At 45.9% G+C, this 23,333-nt stretch overlaps 1 protein-coding gene across 3 annotated transcripts in view; it reads left to right on the top strand.

The window, feature by feature from the left end:
• PTK2B (protein tyrosine kinase 2 beta) overlaps positions 1–23,333 on the top strand; it is an 80,145-nt gene that overhangs the window by 51,944 nt on the left and 4,868 nt on the right. The window contains exons 12-29 of one of the 3 annotated variants that reach the window (XM_066626717.1): positions 56–95; positions 1,371–1,423; positions 2,791–2,844; positions 4,004–4,101; positions 4,479–4,563; positions 6,511–6,611; positions 10,066–10,181; positions 10,923–11,023; positions 11,703–11,792; positions 12,332–12,536; positions 12,959–13,067; positions 14,364–14,429; positions 15,677–15,802; positions 18,695–18,841; positions 19,410–19,448; positions 21,244–21,271; positions 21,917–21,966; positions 23,044–23,190. In XM_066626717.1, coding sequence (XP_066482814.1) covers positions 56–95; positions 1,371–1,423; positions 2,791–2,844; positions 4,004–4,101; positions 4,479–4,563; positions 6,511–6,611; positions 10,066–10,181; positions 10,923–11,023; positions 11,703–11,792; positions 12,332–12,536; positions 12,959–13,067; positions 14,364–14,429; positions 15,677–15,802; positions 18,695–18,841; positions 19,410–19,448; positions 21,244–21,271; positions 21,917–21,966; positions 23,044–23,190 — 1,655 coding nt within the window. Of the gene's footprint in view, positions 1–55; positions 96–1,370; positions 1,424–2,790; positions 2,845–4,003; positions 4,102–4,478; positions 4,564–6,510; positions 6,612–10,065; positions 10,182–10,922; positions 11,024–11,702; positions 11,793–12,331; positions 12,537–12,958; positions 13,068–14,363; positions 14,430–15,676; positions 15,803–18,694; positions 18,842–19,409; positions 19,449–21,243; positions 21,272–21,907; positions 21,967–23,043; positions 23,191–23,333 lie in introns of all 3 variants that reach the window. The other 2 variants (XM_066626716.1, XM_066626715.1) reach the window with 2 other exon arrangements.

Here is a 23,333-nt window from a genome sequence, read left to right as displayed (position 1 = left end):
TAGGGTTGCAAGTTTTCAGGTGTTCTCTTGACATTGTTTTTTTCCTCCTCCACAGAGAATGAGAAGAGGATCAGCCTGCCCCAGATCCCTGGACAGTAAGTGGGGAGGATCTGGCCCCAGGATACTGTGGCAACTTGCTGAGGCCAGAAGGGTTGGAAAAGGCACTAAAAAGCAAAAGGCCTTTCCTGGCCAGGAAACTGCATGCAGCAACCAGCGCTCCTAAACAGGTGGAAGGAGTTGGGCATGTATTGTTTGGAGAAGAGCAGTAACATGATAGCTATTTATAAAATATCAGAGGGGCTGTTGTGTGAAAGATGGAGCAGATCTCTTTTCAGATGCTCCAGAGTGTTGAACCAGGACTAATAGGTTTAAAGTACAACAAGGGAGATTTTGATTAAACATTAGGAAGAACCTCCTGACAGTAGTTCAGCAGTGGAACCAACTGCCTTGGCAGATGGTCAGCTCACCATCATTGGAGGTTCTGAAGCAGAGACTGAATAGCCATGTATTGGGAATGTTGCAGTTGTGGACAGCCTGCATTCACAGGGGTTGGGCTTAATGATCTTGTAGGTCCTTTCCAACTTTGCGATTCTCTGATTCTATGTAAACTTGGGCAACTCCCTCCCTCCCATGCCTCACAGAAGTTTGAGTCAACTCAAGTGAGGAATGACGAGAGATGGGACTAGATGGGCAGATTCTGTACCTATTTCTAAAGAAAACTAGGGAGAAAGGCATATGCCAAGAACATTTGATGGAGGACACACAATATATATCTTTATATGTCGGAAGCCTCCAGGTCATGATAGGAGGGGAACTGTAAAAGGCAAGGAGACTTCCTTCAGTTAATAGAATGAGAATAAAATGAGAGCAAAAAAAAAAAAAATACTCTAGCAAAAGAAGTGTAAACTGACAGTAAATGACAATTAAACTGATCATAGGGCTGGCATGTTTCCCTTATGAGGAAAGGCTACAATGTTTGAAGTTTTTGAGTTTGAAAAAAGGGCATTTAAAGGGGAACATGATTGAAACTTATAAAATTGTGCATGGTGTGGAGAGAGAGGTTCTTCTTCCACTCACAATCCTAGAACTGGGTCATCCAGTGAAGCTGATTGGCAGAAGGTTTAGGATATTGTGCTGGCATCTGGCCTGAATGCCTTTAGAAGGGGATTGGACCGACTTATGGTGGAAAAGCTCACCACAGGTTACAAGTCGTGATGACTGCAAGTCTTTGAGTCGCCTTTGCAGGGGAACAGGGGTGGGAGAGAAGTCTGTCTTTCTTTCCTGCTTGTGGCTTCCCAAACGGTGCTGGTCCAGATGGCTGCTGGCCTGATTCAGCAGGGCTTTTCTTATGTTCTGTGTTCTTCCCTCAGGCACACAGAGGCTCAGGAGAGGAGGTCTCAACTAACCGAGAGCATGAGTGGGGGTGAGTTGGATTCTCCCTCCTGCTGCCTAGTCAATGAAGGGATCTTCATCTCTGGGTTCTTTTTTCCATCTTAATAAACTGGAGTTGAAGGTGAACAATAGTTTTCAAGAGAGCCCAATGGTATGCTAGAGCCACAAAAACCCATGTTTTACTTTACACACATTTCTGTTGTCACACTTTTGCCTTAAATTACCAAATGGTTTTTGAAGCATTCCCAAGCATTCCCAAGAGACACTGTATTTATGTAATATTACACTTATATCCTGCTCTTCTTCCAAGGCATTCAAACTGGTGTATGTGACTCTCCCTCACCCTTCTTTTATTTTACCCTCACAACAACTGTGTGAGGTACATTTGGCTGAGAGAGAGACAGAGACAGAGACAGAGCGACTGGTTCAAGATGAGCTTTGTGACTGAATAAGGATTTGAACCTAGGTACCTCCAATTCCAGACAAGCACACTAACCCCTATGCCACACAGGCTCTAAGGGGCATACAGTCACCATAAGGAGTGATATCTCTCTAACCTACCACATTCAATTCTCCAGCCACTGTTAGGATCAAACTAAATGTGTTCTCAAAGGCTTTTTGTTGCGGTTTTGTCTTCTTTTACAAATAGCACTGGGGAGGAGTGTGTTCCCCTCATGGTCCAAAACTGTGGGTAGAGTGATAGGGGGCTTTAGTGTTTTGCCCCTGCTGCTTCCTAGCTTCATCATGCACCCCCACCCTCACACAATACATATAAATTTTCTGTAATCTGAAAAAGGGTGTTTCATGTGCAAGCTGATTAACATTGCATGTAGTTTAATGCAAAACATTACACCTTAATCAAAGCAGTGGAGAACCTCAAGACTGTGACTTCTTCAAGGCAGGAACTGTCTTGTACAAGGAACCTGTAATAAATCATGCACATTGATACTTATCATGCTACAGAGCAAGGAGCGTGTTAAATAAACTTCCCACATCCTTCCTTTGCATTACACCTTCCAGTCACTTAAAATCTTTTATGTCTCAAAGTCCAGGACTGTATTTTTAAGGCTCCAAGTACACAAGGTTACAGCAGAATATCCCTCTGCACACACACCCCCCCCACCACTGAGTTGAGTGGGATAAGAATTGTACATTACATTACACTTTATTACACTGAGTTGTAAGAGGAATAGGTATATATTCTGTGACCCCAGTTTTGCATTGTCAGAGGACCTTCGCCCATTCTGTCTTGGGACAGAAGAGCAGATGATCTTCTCCTGAAACTGTCAGTTATGCTTCCCCTCAAGACAAGGCACTGAAAGGTCTACCAGAAGTGATTCTTGGTGAGACTCAGTCATGTTCTTATGACAGGAATTGAAATTGACTTTTTTGTTCCAGATTCTGAAATTTATGCTGAGATTCCAGATGAAGCCTCCAGACCCAAATCCGGAGGTAGGTGCAGCCCCTGGGCCCGTTTTCAGAGAGTATTGCACCTGCCATGTCAAGGCTGAGAACTGATGGTCTGTGAAGGCACTTGGTTCGGCGGCAGCAGAATACACAACATCACACTGTGATAACAGCTTCCCAGGAGTTGCTCTCTGGCTTCTCATTGCTACAACTTTTGTGCTAGGAGTTGTAGATGGTAGAGGGGGGCCGCCAGTAAGAAGCTACAAGAAAAGGTGGATATGGGTTCAATGTAGAAAACCTTGCCAATTTTGCTTTTTATTGTCTTTTTTTTTTTTAAAAAAAAAAAGAACACCTATTGCAGAAAAACATACAGTAATTTAGTTCTGGCTCAGAGAAATGCTGAGATTCTCCAGCAGCTGCATTCCATGCATTCCATGTTCACCATTCTTTTTCCAAAGGGCAAGGCTTTGGGCCACACACACCCTTATCTGGGGGAAAGAACTGTAAGATCAACACATGGCATCTTTTTAACACTTCTTCAGTGTGCAGAGTGCTTCACGTATGTTATCTCGATGTAATCCTTCCAACAGCCCTGCAAGGAGAGTAAGGCTGCAATTATATACACACTTACCTGAGAGTAAGTCCTATTAAACTCAGTGGGACCTACTTCTAAGTAGATGTGTCTAGGATTGCGCTGTAAACATTGTCACCCCATGTTGCAGCTGGGGAAGACTAAGACCGAAAGTGAGTGCTTGCCTCAGAAGTTCTAGATTGAGTTCATGATTTGAACTGGGCAAGTTTGATCAGTTTAGCTTAGCTGTTTAGTGGTGGCACTTCTTAGAGTTTGCATTTCCCATACATGATGATGCTTTATTCTTACAACAACCTCATAAGGTAGACCAAGTGTAATGTCTGTGAATTGCAAATAGGCAGCTGAGCTGAGAGTGGGTGGCTTAAGGTCACATAGTGAGTTCATGGCAGAGGTAAGATATGAGAATGGTCAGGGTAGTCCTCATGCCTGCCTCCTACACTACACCATTGTCCTGTGCACCTGTAGCCAGGTGAGTCGGTCAGTAGCTGATGCTGGCAGGCAAAACAACACAGACCTTTGTCTCCTCTCAGCTGCAGCAGTGATGGAGGGAGGGAGGCTTTCCCTATGGTGGAAGGTTGCACTTGTCACCCACTGCCTCATTTTCTTGCACAGCTCAACAGTACGGGATCTCTCGGGATGATGTCATCTTGGGCCGGATCTTGGGAGAAGGCTTCTTCGGAGAGGTCTATGAGGGCATTTACACCAACGAGGTGAGTTCAAAGTAATCAGACCTTTATTTGTTTCAGAAGCATATATCTCACCTTCCTTTCCCCATGGGGACACACAAGGAAGCTCACGTCAGTTTGCATCACATCAAAGCACTTCCATACAATAGAAAATGTAATGGGCATAAGGCATCGACTCCGCAAAATAATAATATGTAATAATAATCAGCTGTAATAAAATCACAGTTACCAAGCCATTAAATGCTAAAAGCCATTAAATGCCATTAAATGCTAAAAGCCTTCTTGAATAGGAAAAGATCCACCCTCCCACCTGAGGGCCAACAACAGTGGAGTCAGGCATGCTTGTCCTACTCAGCACCTGCTCCCCTCCGCACCTGCAACCATTCTGCTTCTTGTTCCAGAGCGGGGAGCGAATCCCTGTGGCTGTGAAGACCTGCAAGAAGGACTGCACCGCTGAGAACAAGGAGAAGTTCATGAGTGAAGCAAGTATGTCAGTGTCCTTCCTTTACGAATGTGTGTAACGCAACAAGCAACCTGCAACAAAGGAACTCCATGCCGGGACCTGGCTGAAGGGCGTTTGCAATGGTGGCTTCCACCAGGAGTTGGCCTCTGGAACTCCCTTCTGCTGCCACTGAATCCAGAGGCTCACTCAGACTTCTGAGGGTGCAACATTTGCCTTTTTAAAAAGAGCAGGATTCATGAATGGTCAGAAAAGGTGTGAGCTGCATGACTGGGACTCAAGAGAGATCTGGGTGGTGTAGCAGCGCAAGATGCTGCTTTGGGAAACCACTAAGGCTTTTGGGGCCTTGTTGCTTGGTGGGAGTGCAGAGCACTGAAAGATGTTGCAGTTTCTGATACTGCTTGGGAAGCCCACCGTGCCTGTTATGGCTTAGTGGCTTGAGGGAGTGCAGAGCACTGAAGAAGTAAGAAAAGCTAAGAGAGCATGAGACCGGTGCAGTAAAATGAATGAGAGCCGGGAGACATATTTCAGAGAGATGCAGAGAGGGTGAGGCTGGAACAGATTTGAGATGAGTCTGTCTCTGAGATGAGAGTGAGAGTGCCTTGCCCCGCCTCTTGCCAGCTTTATTTATCTTTTTAACATGTCGCAATCCCTTGCAATACACTGAAGGTTAGGTAACTGGCTATCTCTAGCTAACCACAACATTCTTAAGATAAAGCTCTTTCTATAACCTTTTGCTGTTTTCCAGAGCACTGGCTTTTAGACACTCAAAGTATTAGCAAAGCATGTGCGCAGCCGCAGGTGTGCCTGCCAGGTTGCCAAATATGCAAAGACATCTCAAAGCTCAGTGCCTATGCTTCTGCACTAATTACTACAGGGTGGTGCCTTCCAGTGGACAGAGAATTGGTCCTCTGGAATCTTGTCTGTCCCTCCACTCCCATCCCATTGCTCTGCCCATCTTATCTCTTGTACTTTTAATCCCTGTTTGCACATCGGTCCAGGGTGCATGTGCAGGATTGCAAGTGAAAGAGTGGGATCAAGCAGTATGCCTTGCCCAAAATCTATGTCTACTGTATGTGCTCTTAACTAGACATGCAGAGGGCTTTTTCCAAGGGGTCCAGTTTCAGGGGGGAAGCCCTTGATTCATTATAGTTGCACATGTACACATGCACCACATGGGAGTTCTATTCACACATTGTGTTGCATGTGCACGCAGCAGTAGTCATGCTCTGCGCTCTACATTTTTGAAGGGTTCGGTTCCATGTTGATTTTTAATAGTGAATGAATACACAGTTATTCACATGACAGTCTGTAATGTGAATGCCTGTGTAGATGTGTATAACTCCTAGACAAGTGAGTACTCCTAGACAAGTAGCAGCACACATGCAGGTCACCCCTCTGCACATGTTCATTTACATTTTGGGGCATTTGGTGGGCTGCTGTGAGATACAGGAAGCTGGACTAGATGGGCCTATGGCCTGATCCAGTGGGGCTGTTCTTATGTTCTTAAGTTTAATACATCACCAAAACAAAACTGTATGTGCATCTTCTAGGAGCAGCAAGCTACCTTTTCCAATCCTGAAAGCATCAATTTGATCAAGAGGTGGGCACAGGTCTTTATGCCCAGCTCTTAAGAGCCAGTTCACATGACCACATGACCTGCTTCTCTTCTTTGGATTCCAATTAAACTGCTCTGTGAACTTTTTTTTAACTGAAAAGTGGTCTATAAATATTACTATTGGTATAATTATCATTCATCAGTTGGAGATGTACTGCTTTAGGTAGAGGAAACCAATACAACAGAGAGTGCCTGTGAATGTGTAGAGAGCTACTATCAGTCAGTGTAGGGAATACAGCCTTAGATGTTGGGCCAATTATAAGACTTGGTTGGAGGTGAGGTGGTCATGTGTAGGCTCTCTTCTGTGAAATGGGAATGTTTCAGAACTAAGGGCATTTTCCCAACACATCCACAGCACTGATGAAGAAGATGGACCATCCCCACATTGTGAAGCTCATTGGGATCACTGAGGAGGAGCCAACCTGGATTGTCATGGAGCTGTATAAATACGGAGAGGTAAGGTCTGCAACATAGCTTCCATGGGAGACAGATTAGGTGGAATACAATAGAAATGGAAAGGAGCAGGTCAAGCTGGCTTGGATAAGCTTGGTGGTGAGACTGTTTTGAGAGTTAAGAAGCAAGCCTATACTCACTTTCCTGGGAGTAAGTCCCGTTGAATACAAAGGGGCTTATAGATGGCATTTGACTCCAGAGATAATAGTAAAAATGTATTCAGGGTCATCAAATAAGTGTTGGAAAAGTAAAGAGATTCAGGGGACTTCTTACTATACGTGATGGACATGTGATAAAGCAAAGAAATACTGGAAAACGATACATAAAATGTTACAAGAGATATTGAAATGTGTAATACCATTCAAACCTGAAATATTCCTCCTAAATGTGATATCAGAAATTAAAGATCAATACAAGAAACATCTTATTATGCTTATTCATACAGCGGCAAGAATATTACAGGTGCAGCCTATTTATCCACGGATTTTTTATCTGCAGATTTGTCTCAACGAGAATGGGGTGGGGTACTGAATGTCACACACATCTTTACCTCCTTTGCCCTGCGCTGGCTCTTGCTCCTGTTTCCAGGCAGCCCAAAACACTGCAAAAAGGCTCCACCTCACCCAGGCAGGGAATAGCCCTGGAGCCCTGGAAGAGGTTCCCCTTGCAAAGGAACAGTTACATTCTTGGAGCCCCTGAGCCAGCCGAGGCTGAAGAGGGGAAGGGGAGGGCAAGAACCTCTGTAGCCAGAACACATGCAGCGAGGTGGAGGTGGAGCTCTCACTCACTCACACACACACACACACACAGGTGCCGGTAGCAACAGAGGGGATTGCTTTAAAAGAGAAGAGGGGATTGCTTTAAAGAACCCAGGGAGTGTTTGCTGAATTCCCCCACCCCAGATGGTGCAGGCTATCACAAAGCCTTCCCACCAAGCAAAGCATGCGATTTACAGCCCAATCCTCTCCACACTTTCCTGGGAGTAAGCCCCATTGACTGGAATGCATAGGGCTGGTCTCTTAAAAGATCAGCATCCCACCTGTGAAAGAAACTGGGCAGCTGGCAACGGGAGGGCTCTGGGGGGGAGACAGGAGGGGGAGGAGAGAGGATTGCTTTAAAAAACCCAGGGAGTGTTTGCTGAATTCCCCCCCCCCAATGATGCAGGCTCTTGGGAAGCCTTGGAGAGACAGGTGACAGTGAGCAGAGAGCTGGACTACAAGTCCCAGAATGCTCTGGGGCAGAGGAATTTCCATGATGGTGGTTCGGAGGGTTGCAGGAGCGGCATCAGCAAAGAGGAGGAGGAGAACCTGCAGCGCTATTGGGAGGCCGCCTGGGACACAGAGGACAGAGGCTTCCCAAGCAAGCTCACCATTCCAACTGTGAAAGAAGCAGGACAGCTGGCAACAGGAGGGCTGAGTGGGGAGGGGAGGGGATTGAGAACAGCTGCCTTAGTTTCCTTCCAACCAAAAGTGTCAGGCTGCAGCCTATTTGCTCTATGGACTCTAATTCTATGGACTCTGCACAACACGTTTTTTGTTAATCGCGCCGAGTCACGGAATGGAACTAACGCGGATAAATAGGCTCTACCTGTATATGCACAAATGTGGAAATCTACAGACATTCCAAATAGAGAAAAATTAATAGATAAGATTTATGAAATAGCAGAAATGGATGTTTTAACAGAAAGAATGAAAAAAAGAGGTTTAGGTAAAATAAGAAGATATCCAGCCTTTTTATGACTGGATAGATAATTTTAGATAAATAATATTGATTGTTTAGATCAGGGGTGCCCAAACCCCGGCCCTGGGGTCACTTGCGGCCCTCAAGAACCCCCAATCTGGCCCTTAGGGAGCCCCCAGTCTCCATTGAGCCTCTGGCCCTCCAGAGACTTGCTGTAGCCTGTGCTGGCCTGATGCAACTGCTCTCAGCATGATGGCCAACTGTTCAACCTCTCACGTGAGCTGTAGGATGAGGGCTCCCTCCACTGCTTGCTGTTTCACATCTGTGATGCAGCAGCTGCAGCAAAGGAAAGGCCGGCCTTGCTTTCTGCAAGACCTTTTATAGTCCTAGAGATATTGCAAGACCTTCATTCAGTCATAAAAGTGCCATCTCTAATATATTCATTTATGTAAATTTATTCAAATTTGAAATGTAAATTAATTCTTTTTTTCATGGCCCCTGACACAGTGTCAGAAAGATGATGTGGCCCTACTGCCAAAAAGTTTGGACACCCCTGGTTTAGATTAATCAGTAAACATTATAATGACAAATGAAGTAACATCTGCATGGATAATCTTTATTTTTTTAGTCATTGTTTTAAAAAATCTTCTTTTCAAGAATGCATGTTGTAACCCAAAACCATTATCCTCATGTGTAACCCATGTAGACCCATCCCTAAGTCTATCCCATTTTCATCTCCTGCATCTGAAATAAATAAATAAATATTTTTTAAAAAAAAAGAATACAAAGGGGCTTACTTCTGATTAGACACGCAGAGGCTTGCACTGTTAGTTACTTATTTCCATGGCACACTTAGGATTCATTCTGGCAGTCTAAATTAAATGCAACAGGGGGCTGGGGAAATCCCTTCTTGTAAAAAGGACTGATGTCTCTAGTCCCTATTATGGATGCAAACATGCAAAGCAGTGTTGTGGTCAAGAGAATCGGAAGTGTGGCTGTGGAAGGTCTACACACTCACTGCTTTTGCATTCATGGGAACCAAGCCTCCTCCCTTCTCTCTACTTCCTGTCTCTGGAGGCAGTTTTTGAAACAGCACTAATGAAAGTGGTTTGAAGGGAGGGTTACCTTATGTGAGGGGTGCACACATTTTGTTCATCTCACTGTTGCCTCTTGTCAAACAGGTCATACAGATTTTTGCAATAATATGTATACCTGTAAAGGCTTCCAGAACTCTCTGAAAAAGCTGTGTGCATGTTCAGCCCTGCTCTGCAGTTGGTCTGACAGGTTTTCACACAAAAATGTATTTTTTTGCTGCAAGCAGTTTGCAGGTGGCTGCCTGTTATATCTGCTGGTTTCCCAACAGGTGAACTATCATGGCATCACCCCACAGAATCTGTGAATCCTGGGAACTGTAGCTTGATCAGGATGCTGACAATTGTCCCCCCTCACAGAACCACAGTTTCCAGGGTTCCCTTGGGAAGGGCATGACTGTTAACCCAGCTTTAAATCTGTGGTGTAGCTAGTTCTTTAAAAGGGTATTTGTTAAGAGAGAAGTCTTTCAGTGCCCAGGACCCTTGCTTGTCTTTGCCTGGGGAAGGTTCTCTTGCTTGGGTCATTTGAGTTTTCAAATAATTTGAAATGTGTTTTGGACAAGTCTTGAGGGCTGTGATGGAAGGGAATCCAAGGAGGAGACAAAGGAGTGCCTCCTTAGCTTTGAGCAGAATTTGGAATCTGAGCCCCTGTACCATGGCTAAATCTTTTCCTCTCCCCATTGCAGCTGGGACACTACCTCGAGCAGAACAAGAGTACCCTGAAGGTGGTGACTCTCATCCTGTACACCTTGCAGATTGGCAAGGCCATGGCTTACCTGGAGGCTACTAGCTGTGTACACAGGTACAAGGATTTTTTTTTTTTTGGCACAGCAGAGTCCTTAAGGGGTAGCACATGGAGACACACGTCCACAATGCCAAGCATGCACACAAAGATTCCTCAATGAACAGATGCACAGGTTGGAAGGAATCATCAGGAAAACTTACTCAGAGTACTTCTAGCCCACCCCATTCCCTGGGGCTTTCACAACGACACAGAAGCTTCAGGGAGGGGGCACTGGCTCTCTGTGTAGGGAAGGTGGGGCTCTCAGCAGGCTGAAACTGGCACAGGAGACTTCTATGCTCTGTTTTAAGCCCTAAACAGAGCAACTTTCAGCCATTTCTGAACCTGGTCCTAAGCTTCTAGCCAGCTCATGACAGGAGTCACAGGGCCAATCCCATCCAATTTTCCAGTGCCAGTACAGCCATGCCAATGGGGCGTATGCTGCATCCTGTGGTGGCAAGGCAGTCACAGAGGCCTCCTCAAGGAATGGGAACATTTGTTCCCTTACCTCAGTGACTAAAATTTCTGTGCTATGTAAACTGCTTTGTTGAAAAATAGTATATATTCCAATTAATAATTTAATTGCATGACAGTCCTAAACATTAGTCAAGTGTATAAAAAATGGACATGGATGAATGAGTGATGACCAAGGCATGTACCCCTCATGGAAACACCATTTCCTGCTCACATTTCCCTCACACAATTCCTACCCCACAGTTAGTTCAAAGGGAGTGATCAGCTCACTTTGTCAAATCTCTGCAGGGATATTGCTGTCCGGAATATACTGGTGGCTTCTCATGAATGTGTCAAACTGGGAGATTTTGGCCTCTCGAGATATATTGAGGACGACGAGTACTACAAAGGTAAGAAGGGGCTGTGGAGAGCCCTCTGCTCCAGAATGAGCTACATGCTGCACACTAGAATGAGTCCAAAAGCACATGTCTTCTATCATACATGTTTAGTTTGTCATGCATGCACCTCACTCTATGGCATCTCCATTCTACATCATCTTGGGGGAAAGATCACTGGAGAATTTGGCAGACTAGACAGTATGGACGAGATGGCTTAATGATCTGTCACAGCAAAGGATGACTTCACATATTTGTAGATATTAACTCTGCGGTGCAGCTCAGATGTTTTCCGCAGCCTGGATCTAGCAGCATACTTGGATCTATTTATGGACCCCATCTCAAGTGATAGGGAAATGGCTTTGCATGCTGAGGATTATAGCTTTGGTCTTGGGCATTTCCAGTTAAGGGTCTACGGTGACAGGGTTGGGAAAGCCTTGGCAGAAAACTGCTGCTGGTCAGAGTAGCCAGCACTCAGCTAAGTGGGCCAAGAGTTGGACTCAATAGAAGGCTGCTCCCTATGCTGATTTGTGGAACCTGCCAGATTTTGGGGACTTGAATCAAGACTTCTGGAGCCCATGACACTATTTAATACAGCTAGAAGTGACAGCCTCATTCCTTAGATGCAAGCGTCTTGCTTGCTTGCCAGTCTTTGGTGAACGACTCACTGTAGTCTCTTTTCCCCACAATGCAGCTTCAGTGACTCGCCTGCCCATCAAGTGGATGGCTCCCGAGTCGATCAACTTCCGCCGATTCACCTCTGCTAGTGACGTTTGGATGTTTGGTGAGTGTCCATGAACAGTAGTCACACCTGTGAGTTCTGCCCCTAGATGTAGGTCCAGCAGTGACTGGAGGTCATGGGAGCCAGGCAGGATCCTCTTGGGGAGTGGTGTGAGATGCCATGTCAGCAGGCTGTCACCTTCCCCCAAAGTTCTTTAAAAAAAACAACTGGTGCCTGTAAATAGAGAGGTGGCAACACTTCAGAAAGTGACTAAGGCCCAAATCCTAACCAACTTTCCAGCACTGACATAACTGCACCAATGGAGCATGTGCTGCATCCTGTATCATGGAGGCCTCTTCAAGGAAAGGGAATGTTTGTTCCCTTACCTCGGAACTTCACTGCTATTACCTCGGTGCTGGAAAGTTGATTAGGATTGCACCCTAAGCGCTGGAGGGGAAAAGATTAGAGCCGCTGGGGTTTAAAGGGATATTGACTGGGTGACATGAAGCAACAGACCTCTGGTGCCTACAATCTGATCAACTTTCCTCCTCTCTGCAATTCTTGTGTGCTGTGTCTTCTTTCCGTTCCCCCCTCCCCGGCAGCTGTTTGCATGTGGGAGATTCTTAGCTACGGCAAGCAGCCTTTCTTCTGGCTGGAGAACAAAGACGTGATTGGGGTGCTGGAGAAGGGGGATCGCTTGCCCAAGCCTGAGGCCTGCCCACCCATCCTCTATGCCCTGATGACACGCTGCTGGGATTATGACCCTAGCGACAGGCCCAAGTTCAAGGAGCTGGTCTGCAGTTTGAGGTAAGCAGGAACCTTACAGCCTTACAACCCAGAATCTGCTTCAAGAAAAGCTGCATTCTACAACCTGTGTGGGTGACATAAAGCCTCTCATTTTGCAGAATTTATTTTGTTTGCGGGGATCCACTCGGGACCCTAAAGTCCTGCACCCAATTGGTCAAGGTCATGTATAGAAAGATTCTGAGATTCCATGAGACATCACCCACACACTTTTAAGCATATCATATCTATCATAAGGACTAGAAACTTGTTCTTTTTTCAAACTGAATCCTCAGACAGCTGAATTCTTCACCAAATGTTATATTCTGCATTTTTTTTCCTGTGCTTTGTGGAGTTGGCACATGGAGTGTCCTGCAGGCAGCAGATGGAGCTGTTCTGCACAGCTAAATTGTTCTCTTCTTCTTCCGTCCCCTTTTTGATTTCAGTGACATTTACCAGATGGAGAAGGAGATTGCCCGGGAACAAGAGAGGAACAACCGCCACCGACCCCCCAAGATCATGGAGCCAACTTCTTTCCAAGAGCCCCCTCCAAAGGTGAGAGGAATCTACGCACAGGACAGGAACATCCAGAAGGGCTCAAGGCTCACATAAACTCCTTGCCACTTCATTTTGGGGGTTTCAGAGACAAATGTGAAAAGAGATAGAGAGAAAAGAGATAGAGATAGCATGTCTCTTCAGCACCCCCTTGGGTTCAGTCTATAGATGGTGATGGTGGAATCTCACAGCAACAATTGCTGGAGAAAGAAGAACAAAATAGAATTTCAATTTCATTTAATGTATATATTTTTATAAGTCAGATAAATATGACTCCCAGGGGGACCCTACTGGTTTTCTCTTATTGCCTTTTTTTCAAAAGCAAATACAGTATAGGTGAATCTTGTTTCTTTTTAACTGAATCCGTAACTGTTCACAAAGAGGAATCAAAGATGAGCAGCAATCTCTTATCTATTGTGGAATCCTACCATCCCAGAAGCACCTGTAGCATAGAACATTAGTACTCTTTGCTTGCAGCTTCTAAATTTTCAGCTTCTGAATATAAATTCACTGGTATGGTTTAGGCATTATGGAAAATCATGGTTTCCAACTATGCAAATAAGCCCTGGAAAGCTATATGAGTATACATGCTCCCTCCTCTCCCTTTCTTAACTCTCTGCTTACATAGCTGGGAATCTTCTTTACTTTAACCCTTGGCAAAGCAAGGAACTGTGGCTTTACTCTGGCTTCCAGACCAGGATGGGAAACCAGAGTTTGAATCTGGCTTCACATCCTGGTTTGAAAGTGAGTTAAGCAACAGAGTTAAGTTTGAAAGCAAGAGTTAAGTAACCAACTTTGCATGAGCTCTGGTTCAAAAAACCAGAATTGAAATGTCATCGCTCCACAACTGAGCCCAGGAGGAAGGGGAAAGAGGAAGTGTGTGGAAAGGTAAGAGGAGCCCACATCCTCTCCATTGCTCCTTCACAGTGTGAGAACCCATGGTTTCCCATGATGCCTGTGCTGGCCCACTCTTTTCCTCTGCTTTCATGTTCTGATGATGGGACATAATCTAATATAATGTTCTGATGAAAGGACACATAATGGGATATCTTGAACCACAACAGTCATGATTCCTGGTAGTAATTAATTGCAACTGCATGCTTATGTGCTTTCCAACAAACTTTTAACTAGAACCACTGAGCCAAATTTGTTTTTATTAGTTTCTGCTTCAGACAGATTTTTTTGAAAAACAACTCTGGAAGAGTTCAAGATTTATTATTTATTCCCAAATATTTAATTTCCTCCTCTTGAGTTACCAGTCCAACCAGTCATCTCATATTTCCCTTGTTCCTCTAGCCTAGCAGACCGAAGTACAAGCCTCCCCCACAGACCAACCTACTGGCCCCTAAGCTGCAGTTCCAGGTAAGGTTAGGAGGCTCCTATAACCTGAAGTTTGGGGTAAAGTGCTGACGTTTGGAGTCTTTGTTTCAGGCATTATTCTTAAAGGGTTGTACATTCCATCTCTGGGAGCCATGTGTAGTAGATACATATACCTTTCTCTGAAGCTTTAGATTCGCTGTCACCCTTAAATTTCTTTCCAAATTTGGAGCAGCGACAGCATTTGAAGCTTCTCAGGATTCCTTCAGCAGCCAAGGCCAGGAGTTCTTGTAACCTGCTAAGCTGGCCACTTATTGCTTCAAAATTGCACATCAGAATCTCAGTGCTTCCATCAAAGTACATGAGAAAGAAAAGGTTTCACGGTGAAAAGTCACCACTTTGAAGGAACCGCTTCCTGTGTCTTCGTGTCCTTCTGCAAGAACTGCTTATGGTGCTTGCTAGATTTTCTGTGCCTCCGCAATGATGTCACAGCAGTATGCATTACATGTTTTTGACTCTTAGAAATGCCCTGCTTCCTAGGGCACATAAGAGTCAGAGGGCTATGCTTCCTGTTGGCAATCAGTGACTCAAAACATGCTCCTGAGTCTGTGTACAAAAAGTTCTTGCTTTCAGTGATGACAGTACCTTTTGTCCAGGTCATGTCTCTCTTGCCAGTTCCCCCACACTCAGGGTGGAATTTACATCTTTAGTTAATAAAATCTGATCCCCCACCCCAGCCACCACCTCCATTCCTGCTAGCATTGGTAAAGAGGTTGTCTGATAGACATGTGTACCTCTTAGCCCAACCCAAGAGCCAATGAATCTACATAAGCTTGCGTAGGGGCAAAACCGAATGTTCAGAAGCAAAAAGCATCCAGCAGCCTTTCCTTGTATGTGTGTACCAGTAGCAGCAGCAGCACCTCTGAAGAGGCATTCCCTCCTGTGTGAAGAAAAAATGGGAATGCCTCTTTTGAGGTGATGCTTATACGTTCTGGGATTGAAAATAATTTTATTTCTTTAAAAATCTACTGCCCAATTAGTTAGGGCAGTTTTCATCAATAGAGAATGTTAATTGATACACCTAACCAATGAAGGAGTTACGTGTTGAGGCCCTTCCTCAAGCCGTCTGGCAGCAGGTGCCCAGGATGTTGTCTGTTCCTAATTCTCCACATGCCACTCCCCTCAATGTGACAGTCTCCTTCTGATACTCACTCCCTGCCATGTTTGTATGCCTATTGCTGCCTGTGCCATGTCTGGTTTTGTGCCTGCTGCCTTTTGCCTCCCCCTCTCAGGTGCCTGAGGGTCTGTGTGCCAGCTCGCCAACGCTCACCAGCCCCATGGAGTACCCATCACCCGTCAACTCACTGCACACCCCACCACTCAACAGGCACAATGTCTTCAAGCGTCACAGCATGAGGGTAAGACAGGGCTGGCAGGCTGGCCCGGCCCCCAACTCCATGGATCAGCAGAAACTGGTGCTTCGGTGGCTCAGGAAAAGTTTGTGTGTGTGGCTATGCTCAGCTTGATATATTACCGGGGGATCTAGAGGGCTGCTTTCTCCCCAAACATTTAGTCTGCATCAACCATCACAACTCCCACCCTTCAAATAAGCTACAGTATTTCAAAATCCTCTACTGGCATTCTCAATAACTGAATGGGGGGGAAAATATTGTGTTACTCAGTGGTTTCATTTTCTGCATGGTTAAAAACATGTTTGATATCAAACAATTATTTAAGAGTAGGCATTACTACACATAGGCAAAGGTTCTTCAGATGGAGAACAGTGGGGGCATCTGAGGGCAAAATCTCACTCCTTGCATTCATTCTGGCTGCACTGTAGTGTGAATGGGCTAGAGGGCTTTCCTCCATTGTTGCGGCATTGTGAAGGGGAAAGTTTCTCCAATGGGAATGCCTTTCTAAGCTGCACACTCAGTATGGCAGGCATGGACTTTGAGTCTGCTACGTTGCCTGGCAAGACGCAGTCCAAGGCATTCCATCCTGTGTGGTGGCCTCATAGTGCCTTTTGTGCCCACTCCATATCTGCTGGTCTCTATGACAGTCTAGAGTGCTCTGTCTCCCTCTCATGCTCATGATGAAGTAACCCACCATTGGCCAAGGTTCTGTGCCTCTTCCAGCTGGGGGTTATCAGGCTTCCAAGCCTTATCCAAGGCTGTATCCACCAGTGGTTGTTTAGTGGTCCAGGGACTCCAGTAGAAGATTCCATAGGGAAGAGGTTCTGTACCCCATTAAGAACCTGCTTTTGAGCAGGCCACAATCCAGCAGGTGCAGTTTTATCCATACTTACAGGGAGTATGACTGGAGCAGCTTCACCTGCAGAAGGAGGTGTTAATACTGTTGTGCTCTGTGTGCTGCTGCTTCTGCAAATGCCCTACCCTAATTTGCTCACATGTTGCCCCCAACTGTAACTGGCTTGTTGCCTGTTCCACCCTCCTCTGCCTGTTCTTTCTTACAGCCATATCTGTTTGAGGTTCCAGAAGGTTCTCTGTGTGCCCCCACTGCACAAGGATGAAGGTGCGGTGTGGCATGACAGGGCCTTCATCCATGGAAAGAAGAACCCAAAGGAAGAAAATATAACACATCGCAGGGTCTGGACACATGTACCCACACACACACAAAGGGGAACATTCTTCCTATTGAATTGTCTTAGTTCTTCCCTGCTTTATATTTTATAACCTGCATTCTAGCCAGAATTCACAAAGCGTGAATTCATCCTACAGAATGAAGATCCTAAAGAATTCATCCTGAGCATCATCCTAAAGAAGGTTCTCTAGGAGGTCTGAGACTCCAGCCCAGCTCATTTGACAAATGAAAGTGGGGGGGGGGGGAGGCCACTGAAATGTTAGGATCCAAGCCAGGTAGGAGCAATCATGATTTGGTAAACAGGTTCCCAGCACAACCTGAATATCCTCATCAGATTACAGAGACACATCTGCATGATTGGAGACAGACACAGCTCCTCTGCAAATGAGCACCAGAAGGGGATGAAATGTAGCAGCTGAACAATTTTCATGACAAAAATATTCAAAACACATTAGGAATTTTATTTATGCAATGGTTTTAGCACTTCTCAGGCTTTGTCTGTTACATTTGCCTCCATTTTTGTATGGGCTACTCTGAGAGATTCCATTTTTATTCTGATGTGACTCTGGAATTGATCTGGATTGGTTCTGGGATGATGAGACTGTGGGTGTATCCTTGTATTTCCCCTCCCAGGTTTTTCTCCACCTCCCCCCAAGAAGCCCCCAGCCATTTTGCTGGATGGGGGGGGGGAGCCCAAGGAAGTAGGTTGCATCTCCCCTTTCTGGGGATAGCCACATCCCAGACACAGACTAGAGCAAAGTTCCACAGCTGTGGTGAATGGCTCATCCATGGCTTGCTGGTACCCTGATGAGTCAGGGTGAAACTGGGAGATAGAAGAGAAATGGAGGCACCACTGTGTTCCATGTCTCTGTCTCTTCTTCCTGGTCACATCTACTATCGTGCTATGTGCCACATAATAATAATAATAATAATAATAATAATAATTAATAATAATTAATAACTAGGTATTTATATACCGCCTTTCTGGTCATTGGATTACTCCTCTGACTTTATTCAAGGCGGTTTACATAGGCAGGCCTTTCTAAATCCCTCAAGGGGATTTTTACAATCATAGAGGTTCTAATGCATCTTCCTGGTTTGGTCTCACTTCTGGCCTCCAGTTCTCCCATGCAGGCTGACAAGCAGCTCCATTTCTCACAAGGAGGGCAGCCAAGACGTTTCTTGCTCACACCAAGAGCAGGTGGAATCACTCAGTTTGGCTTGTCAGCTGCTTCAAGGTCTCGCCATTCTCAGCCGTTCAGGGAGCTGCGGGTGTCCTCGAACTGGCAACCTTCTGATGTTATCTTCAGGCTAACAGAGGCTCTACCCTCTAGACCAGACCTCCTGCCCATAATGGCATCACACCCCACGCTTCTCCAACCCAGGCCAAAAAGCTGTCATATATAGCATCCTGGCTCCAGTAGTGGTCAACCAGATGTCCCTGGGTGGTGGTGCATGAGGAGAGCATGGTGGAGGCAAACATCCTCTGTTGATTGTCCCCAGAATCTGTTCATCTGAGGTACAGTGCCTCTGAACAGGGAGGCTCAGTTCCTTCAGCTCAACTTCAAACACTGATTAATCCACTGAACCATGTCCACAAATACTGTACATTTTGAAGTAAATCTCAGAATTGTTATACCATGATAACCAATCATGTAAACAGACCTTCCACGACTTACTGCTGCTCTGCTTGTGTTTCTGCTTTCAAGGAGGAGGACTTTCTCAGGCCCAGCAGCCGGGAAGAAGCCCAGAAGCTGTGGGAGATGGAGCGGGCCAAGATCCGGCAGCTTTGTGACAAGCAACAGAAGCAGATGGCGGAGGATTATCAGTGGCTTCGGCAAGAGGAGAAAGCTCTGGTGAGTGCACAAAAAGGGTGGTATAGAAAGGCCCTGGGGTGATGCTTCACCCAAAAACCTTCTTCCTTCCAGGGCCCTGTGAGCAGGAGCACAGAAGCTGATTTCAAAATAGGTCCAGTATGTAAGAGTGTCCCACTAAAGGCAGCCTTGTGGATTCCTGGTTCACACTGAGGGGACCTATGAGAAAGAGATCTACCCTCCTGGAAAAATGTGGAACAGCTGGAGCTGCTGCTGCTGCAGAGCCCCTTATGAAAGATGCTCCTTATAGCTTCTCACCTGGCCAGAGCATTTACGTTTATGCGTCTCCAATACTGGCCATCACTGAATGGAGTTTCTGCAGCAAAGTTAGGGTTCTCACGCCTTCAAACCTACAACCAGGGCCTATCACTTCTTTGGGGAACAGGGTCTTGCACCAAGCCTTGGTTTTTGTACATTTAGAATCTGAGACTTTCCTGCAGATTGAGTCAACTTTGGACTGGCAGTCTGCTCTGCACATTCATTCCAACATTACAGGATTGCTGGTTTATTGTGACTGCTGATATTTGCACCCCTCCTTTCTCCACCACAGGACCCCATGACGACCGCAAACAGTGACTGCTCTCCCCCAGTAAGTCCCTGAAAAGGGCTGCTTCTCCAGCATCATGGTCCTGACTTTTCTGCTCCCTCTCTAATATCTTTGCCTTGCTTTCTCCTCCTGATGATTCTCAGCAGTAGAAATGTAATGCTGTGCTGTAGTAGGAGCTTGTCAAAAGTTCATGCAGGACTAAATCCACCATCAAACCTCCTAACTGCTTTCTCTCTCCCCTTTTCTTTTCTCTTTACTTAATTACAAGCTTCTCATCGCTGCTATTTAAAACAAAGGAGCAAAGAATGTGGCAGTCCCAGGAAGTGACAAAACCCCAGATCCCAAACTTTGTTGTGAACAGTGGGGGTGCTCAGTGTACACAGAGGCAATTAAGCGGTACAGCAATACCTTGCACTTGGGACAAGAGCACGGATGAAAGTCAAAAATGGATGGATGTCAAAGCAAAGCCTTATCTAGTATACTAATTTATTTTGGCTTGCAAAAAATTTAAATAACTAGCTATAGAATACATAGGAATATGTGTGAAACCTAAACAAATAAAACTAAATCTAAGAATGTTGATGAACATCGTGGAAGGTCAGATGAAATCAGACAAAAGTAGAAAGCACATGGATAAAATTTGTGGTTATAATTGAAAACGGATGAAAGAGCAAAGCGATGCAAGTCAAATGGGTCAAAGTCAAGGAATTGCTGTACTCATGCTTCTTGAGAATTTCCCCCAGAAGGGCAGAGTGGTGACTCCCATTAGTGCTAGTAGCTGATATTTAATCCCAGAATAATATATATTTTACACGGCAAAATGTCACCCTTTTGATTCTTTAGCTTAACTGCGCATCTTCCCATGTGACACATGTACCTGATCAGAATTACAGAAAACACACAAAGGCACCAGGGCTACACTGTGCATGTCAAATGCCTTCCTAGCTCCAGGAACCTCCTGCTGCTCATTTTGGCCTTCTGAGTGGAATAGGAAGTGAGAGCAAGTGCAAACACTCCAGGTCCTAAGATCATCAGAAGTGCCCTGCAAGATCAAGCCCTAACAATCCCTTTATACCGCCCTCCTTTTTTCCCACAGTGGCCAACCTGATGCCCTAGTGGGCAATCCTCCATTCTCACTGCCATACCTGCTGGAGTTACTTGGCTGCCTCTTCCCCTTGCCATGGAACTCCTTGCCACAGGATGTGGTGCTGGCGTCTAGCCTAGACGCCTTTAAAAGGGGATTGGACGAGTTTCTGGAGGACAAATCCATTATGGGGTACAAGCCATGATGTGTATGCGCAACCTCCTGATTTTAGGAATGGGTTAAGTCAGAATGCCAGATGTAGGGGAGAGCACCAGGATGAGGTCTCTTGTTATCTGGTGTGCTCCCTGGGGCATTTGGTGGGCCGCTGTGAGATACAGGAAGCTGGACTAGATGGGCCTATGGCCTGATCCAGTGGGGCTGTTCTTATGTTCTTATGGAGTTCTGGCCTAACAGGCTTCTGTGTCTCTCCTGGAGTTTCACATTTCTCCTCTGAGCTGCTGGAAGCCTTTGCCTGTTGCTTGGCCTTTCCTGGTCTCCTCTCTCCAACGTCAGGCCTGGTGCTCCCCCTCCTGATGAGGACAGTCAAATTCACCCCAATGGCTCTGGGAAGGGAGGGTGCTTCCCATTGCCTACTGCAGCAAAAGTGCTCTCTCTGATGCAAACTACTGCCCTAAGCAGCTTTCTGGAATGGCCTGCACTGTTTCTCTTTGACTTTTCAGTGTGCCCTGTTCCTTTCTGCATTAAGTGTTGAGCCCCCAGTGTTTACTGGATTTGTCTTGTTTCTCTCTACAGAAACTCCCTGAGAAAGAGACAGGTTACAGTGAGTATCTGCCCCAATTTGTCCCATGGTTGTCTTGTATGCAGAAGCCACATTACTGAGATGTTGGGACTGCACTAGTTACTGCTGTTCTTTCTATTTATGTATGACACATGACATGGGGAAGGGTAGGAAGGGGGAGAGGAGGCCCTTACTTCAGGGTGTCTGTGAGCACCCATGTCCATAAGCACTGGGACAGGTTTAGGGGGTACAGTATAGCCTGAAGTGGCATGGGAGAATGGGGACAGCTCTATGAGGGAGCTCTTCAGATAGCTGAAGGTGGTGGAGCTGAAGAGTGAAGGTGATGGAAAGGGATGTCTCTGCATGAGAATGGAGGGAGGGGGAGGGCCAAGGTCCAGGAGTACTTGAAGGAGGGGTTTGGGAGCTCACGTTGAATCTGGGGTAGCAGTCCCAAGGTCTTAGTGCAGGAAGTTAGGGAGGGGCACAGGTAGTTGGCTGAGACAACCACTATGAGGACCAGAGTTTTTGCTGAAGTGAGAGGGTTGTTTTTATGAATTAAGTTAATAAATAAATAAACCTTGAATTGGCTGCCAGTCTTTATAGTAATATTGCATGAAGGAGAATACAGCGGCAGCAGCAAGAATCATAAGAATAACACTGTTTTCTTTCCTTCTATTGATGGCTTAGCTGAGTTTACAGGCCTACCCAAGAAGCCACCCAGGCTTGCAGCCCCCCAGGTATGTAAATGGTCCTCCCTTCCTCCTCCCCCCAGCCCTCCAGCCCCTTTCCAGTTTTGAACCAGACCCTGGGCCAGCTGCCATGTGTCATTCTGGCATGGAGGGGGGTGTGAAGTGACCAAGAGGAGTCCTGTTACAAGTGCTGTACCAATATCCTTGGCCCAGTTGTTAGCACCACAGACTGCTCAGATGGGGAGGGAAGTGAGGAGACAGGTTTCTCTGAAGCCATCCATTGAGTCACGAGACTCAAAGCTCAATCCTATTATCACCCCCCACCCCCACCCCGTGCTTAGAGTGTCATTCTTCCAAAACTTCTCCCTCAGAAGCAATGGCATCTAAATATTTTCTCACCTAAGTATTTTCTCCCTCCCCTCACATCACTCAGTTTTAGTGGAGGTCCCTTGGTTCTGGTGCTGTGTGAGAAGGAAAATAACTTTTCTTTGTACACGTTATCCTTCCCTTGCATAATTTTCATGTCTCAGTCATGTCTCCCCTCAGGCAACTTCTTTAGAGTAAAGAGCCCCAAGTGCTGTAGCCTTTCCTTGTAAGGGAGATGCTCCAGCCCACTAATAATTTTGGTCACTCTCTTCTGCATCTTTTCCATTTCCACTATATCCTTTTTGAGATGTGGTGACCAGAGCTGGACATAATACTCCAAATGTGGCCTCTGCATCAATTTGTGCAATGATATAATAATATTGATTGCATCATTCTGAATCCCTTTTAAAATTATCCCAAGCATGGAATTTGCCTTCTTCATAGCTGCCACACACTGGGTTGACCTTCTCATCAAGCTGTTCACCAGCACCTGGAAGATATCTCTCCTGATCTGTCTCAGACAGCTCAGAACCCATGAGTGTATATACAAAGTCTTGATGTGCACCACTTTACACTTACACTGAAGTGCATTTGCTGCCCATTCCCCAGTTTAGAGAGATCCTTTTGGAGCTCTTAACAATCCCTTCTGGACTTCACCATCTGGAAGTTTGGTGTCATCTGCCGAGTTTAGTGTCATCCTTCTGCTATCAGACTTCTGGGGAAAACATCTCCCAACACTGACCCCAGGCCCCTTTTCAGATGTCACTTCAGCCGAGTCCCACAGCCAACCTGGACCGGACAGATGATGCTGTGTACAGCAATGTCATGGAGCTGGTGAAGGCTGTTCTGCAGCTGAAAAATGAGGTCAGCAACCATCCACCGGAACGGTACATCTTGGCTGTTAAGGTAATGCAAAGCTTTCCATTTTCTCTGGGGCTGTAAGCAGGGTGGCACAACCCAGAATGCCACCTGATGCCACCTCTGGTCAGGTGAAAAACCAAAACCTTTACATGCTGCTGCTTTCATCTTGCATGCTGCTCTCTAGCCTG

This window comes from Tiliqua scincoides, chromosome 1 (genome assembly GCF_035046505.1).
Source record: "Tiliqua scincoides isolate rTilSci1 chromosome 1, rTilSci1.hap2, whole genome shotgun sequence".
Lineage (NCBI taxonomy): Eukaryota > Metazoa > Chordata > Lepidosauria > Squamata > Scincidae > Tiliqua > Tiliqua scincoides.
Note: the sequence above shows the minus strand (reverse complement) of the source record. Positions and strands in the feature narration are given on the sequence as shown.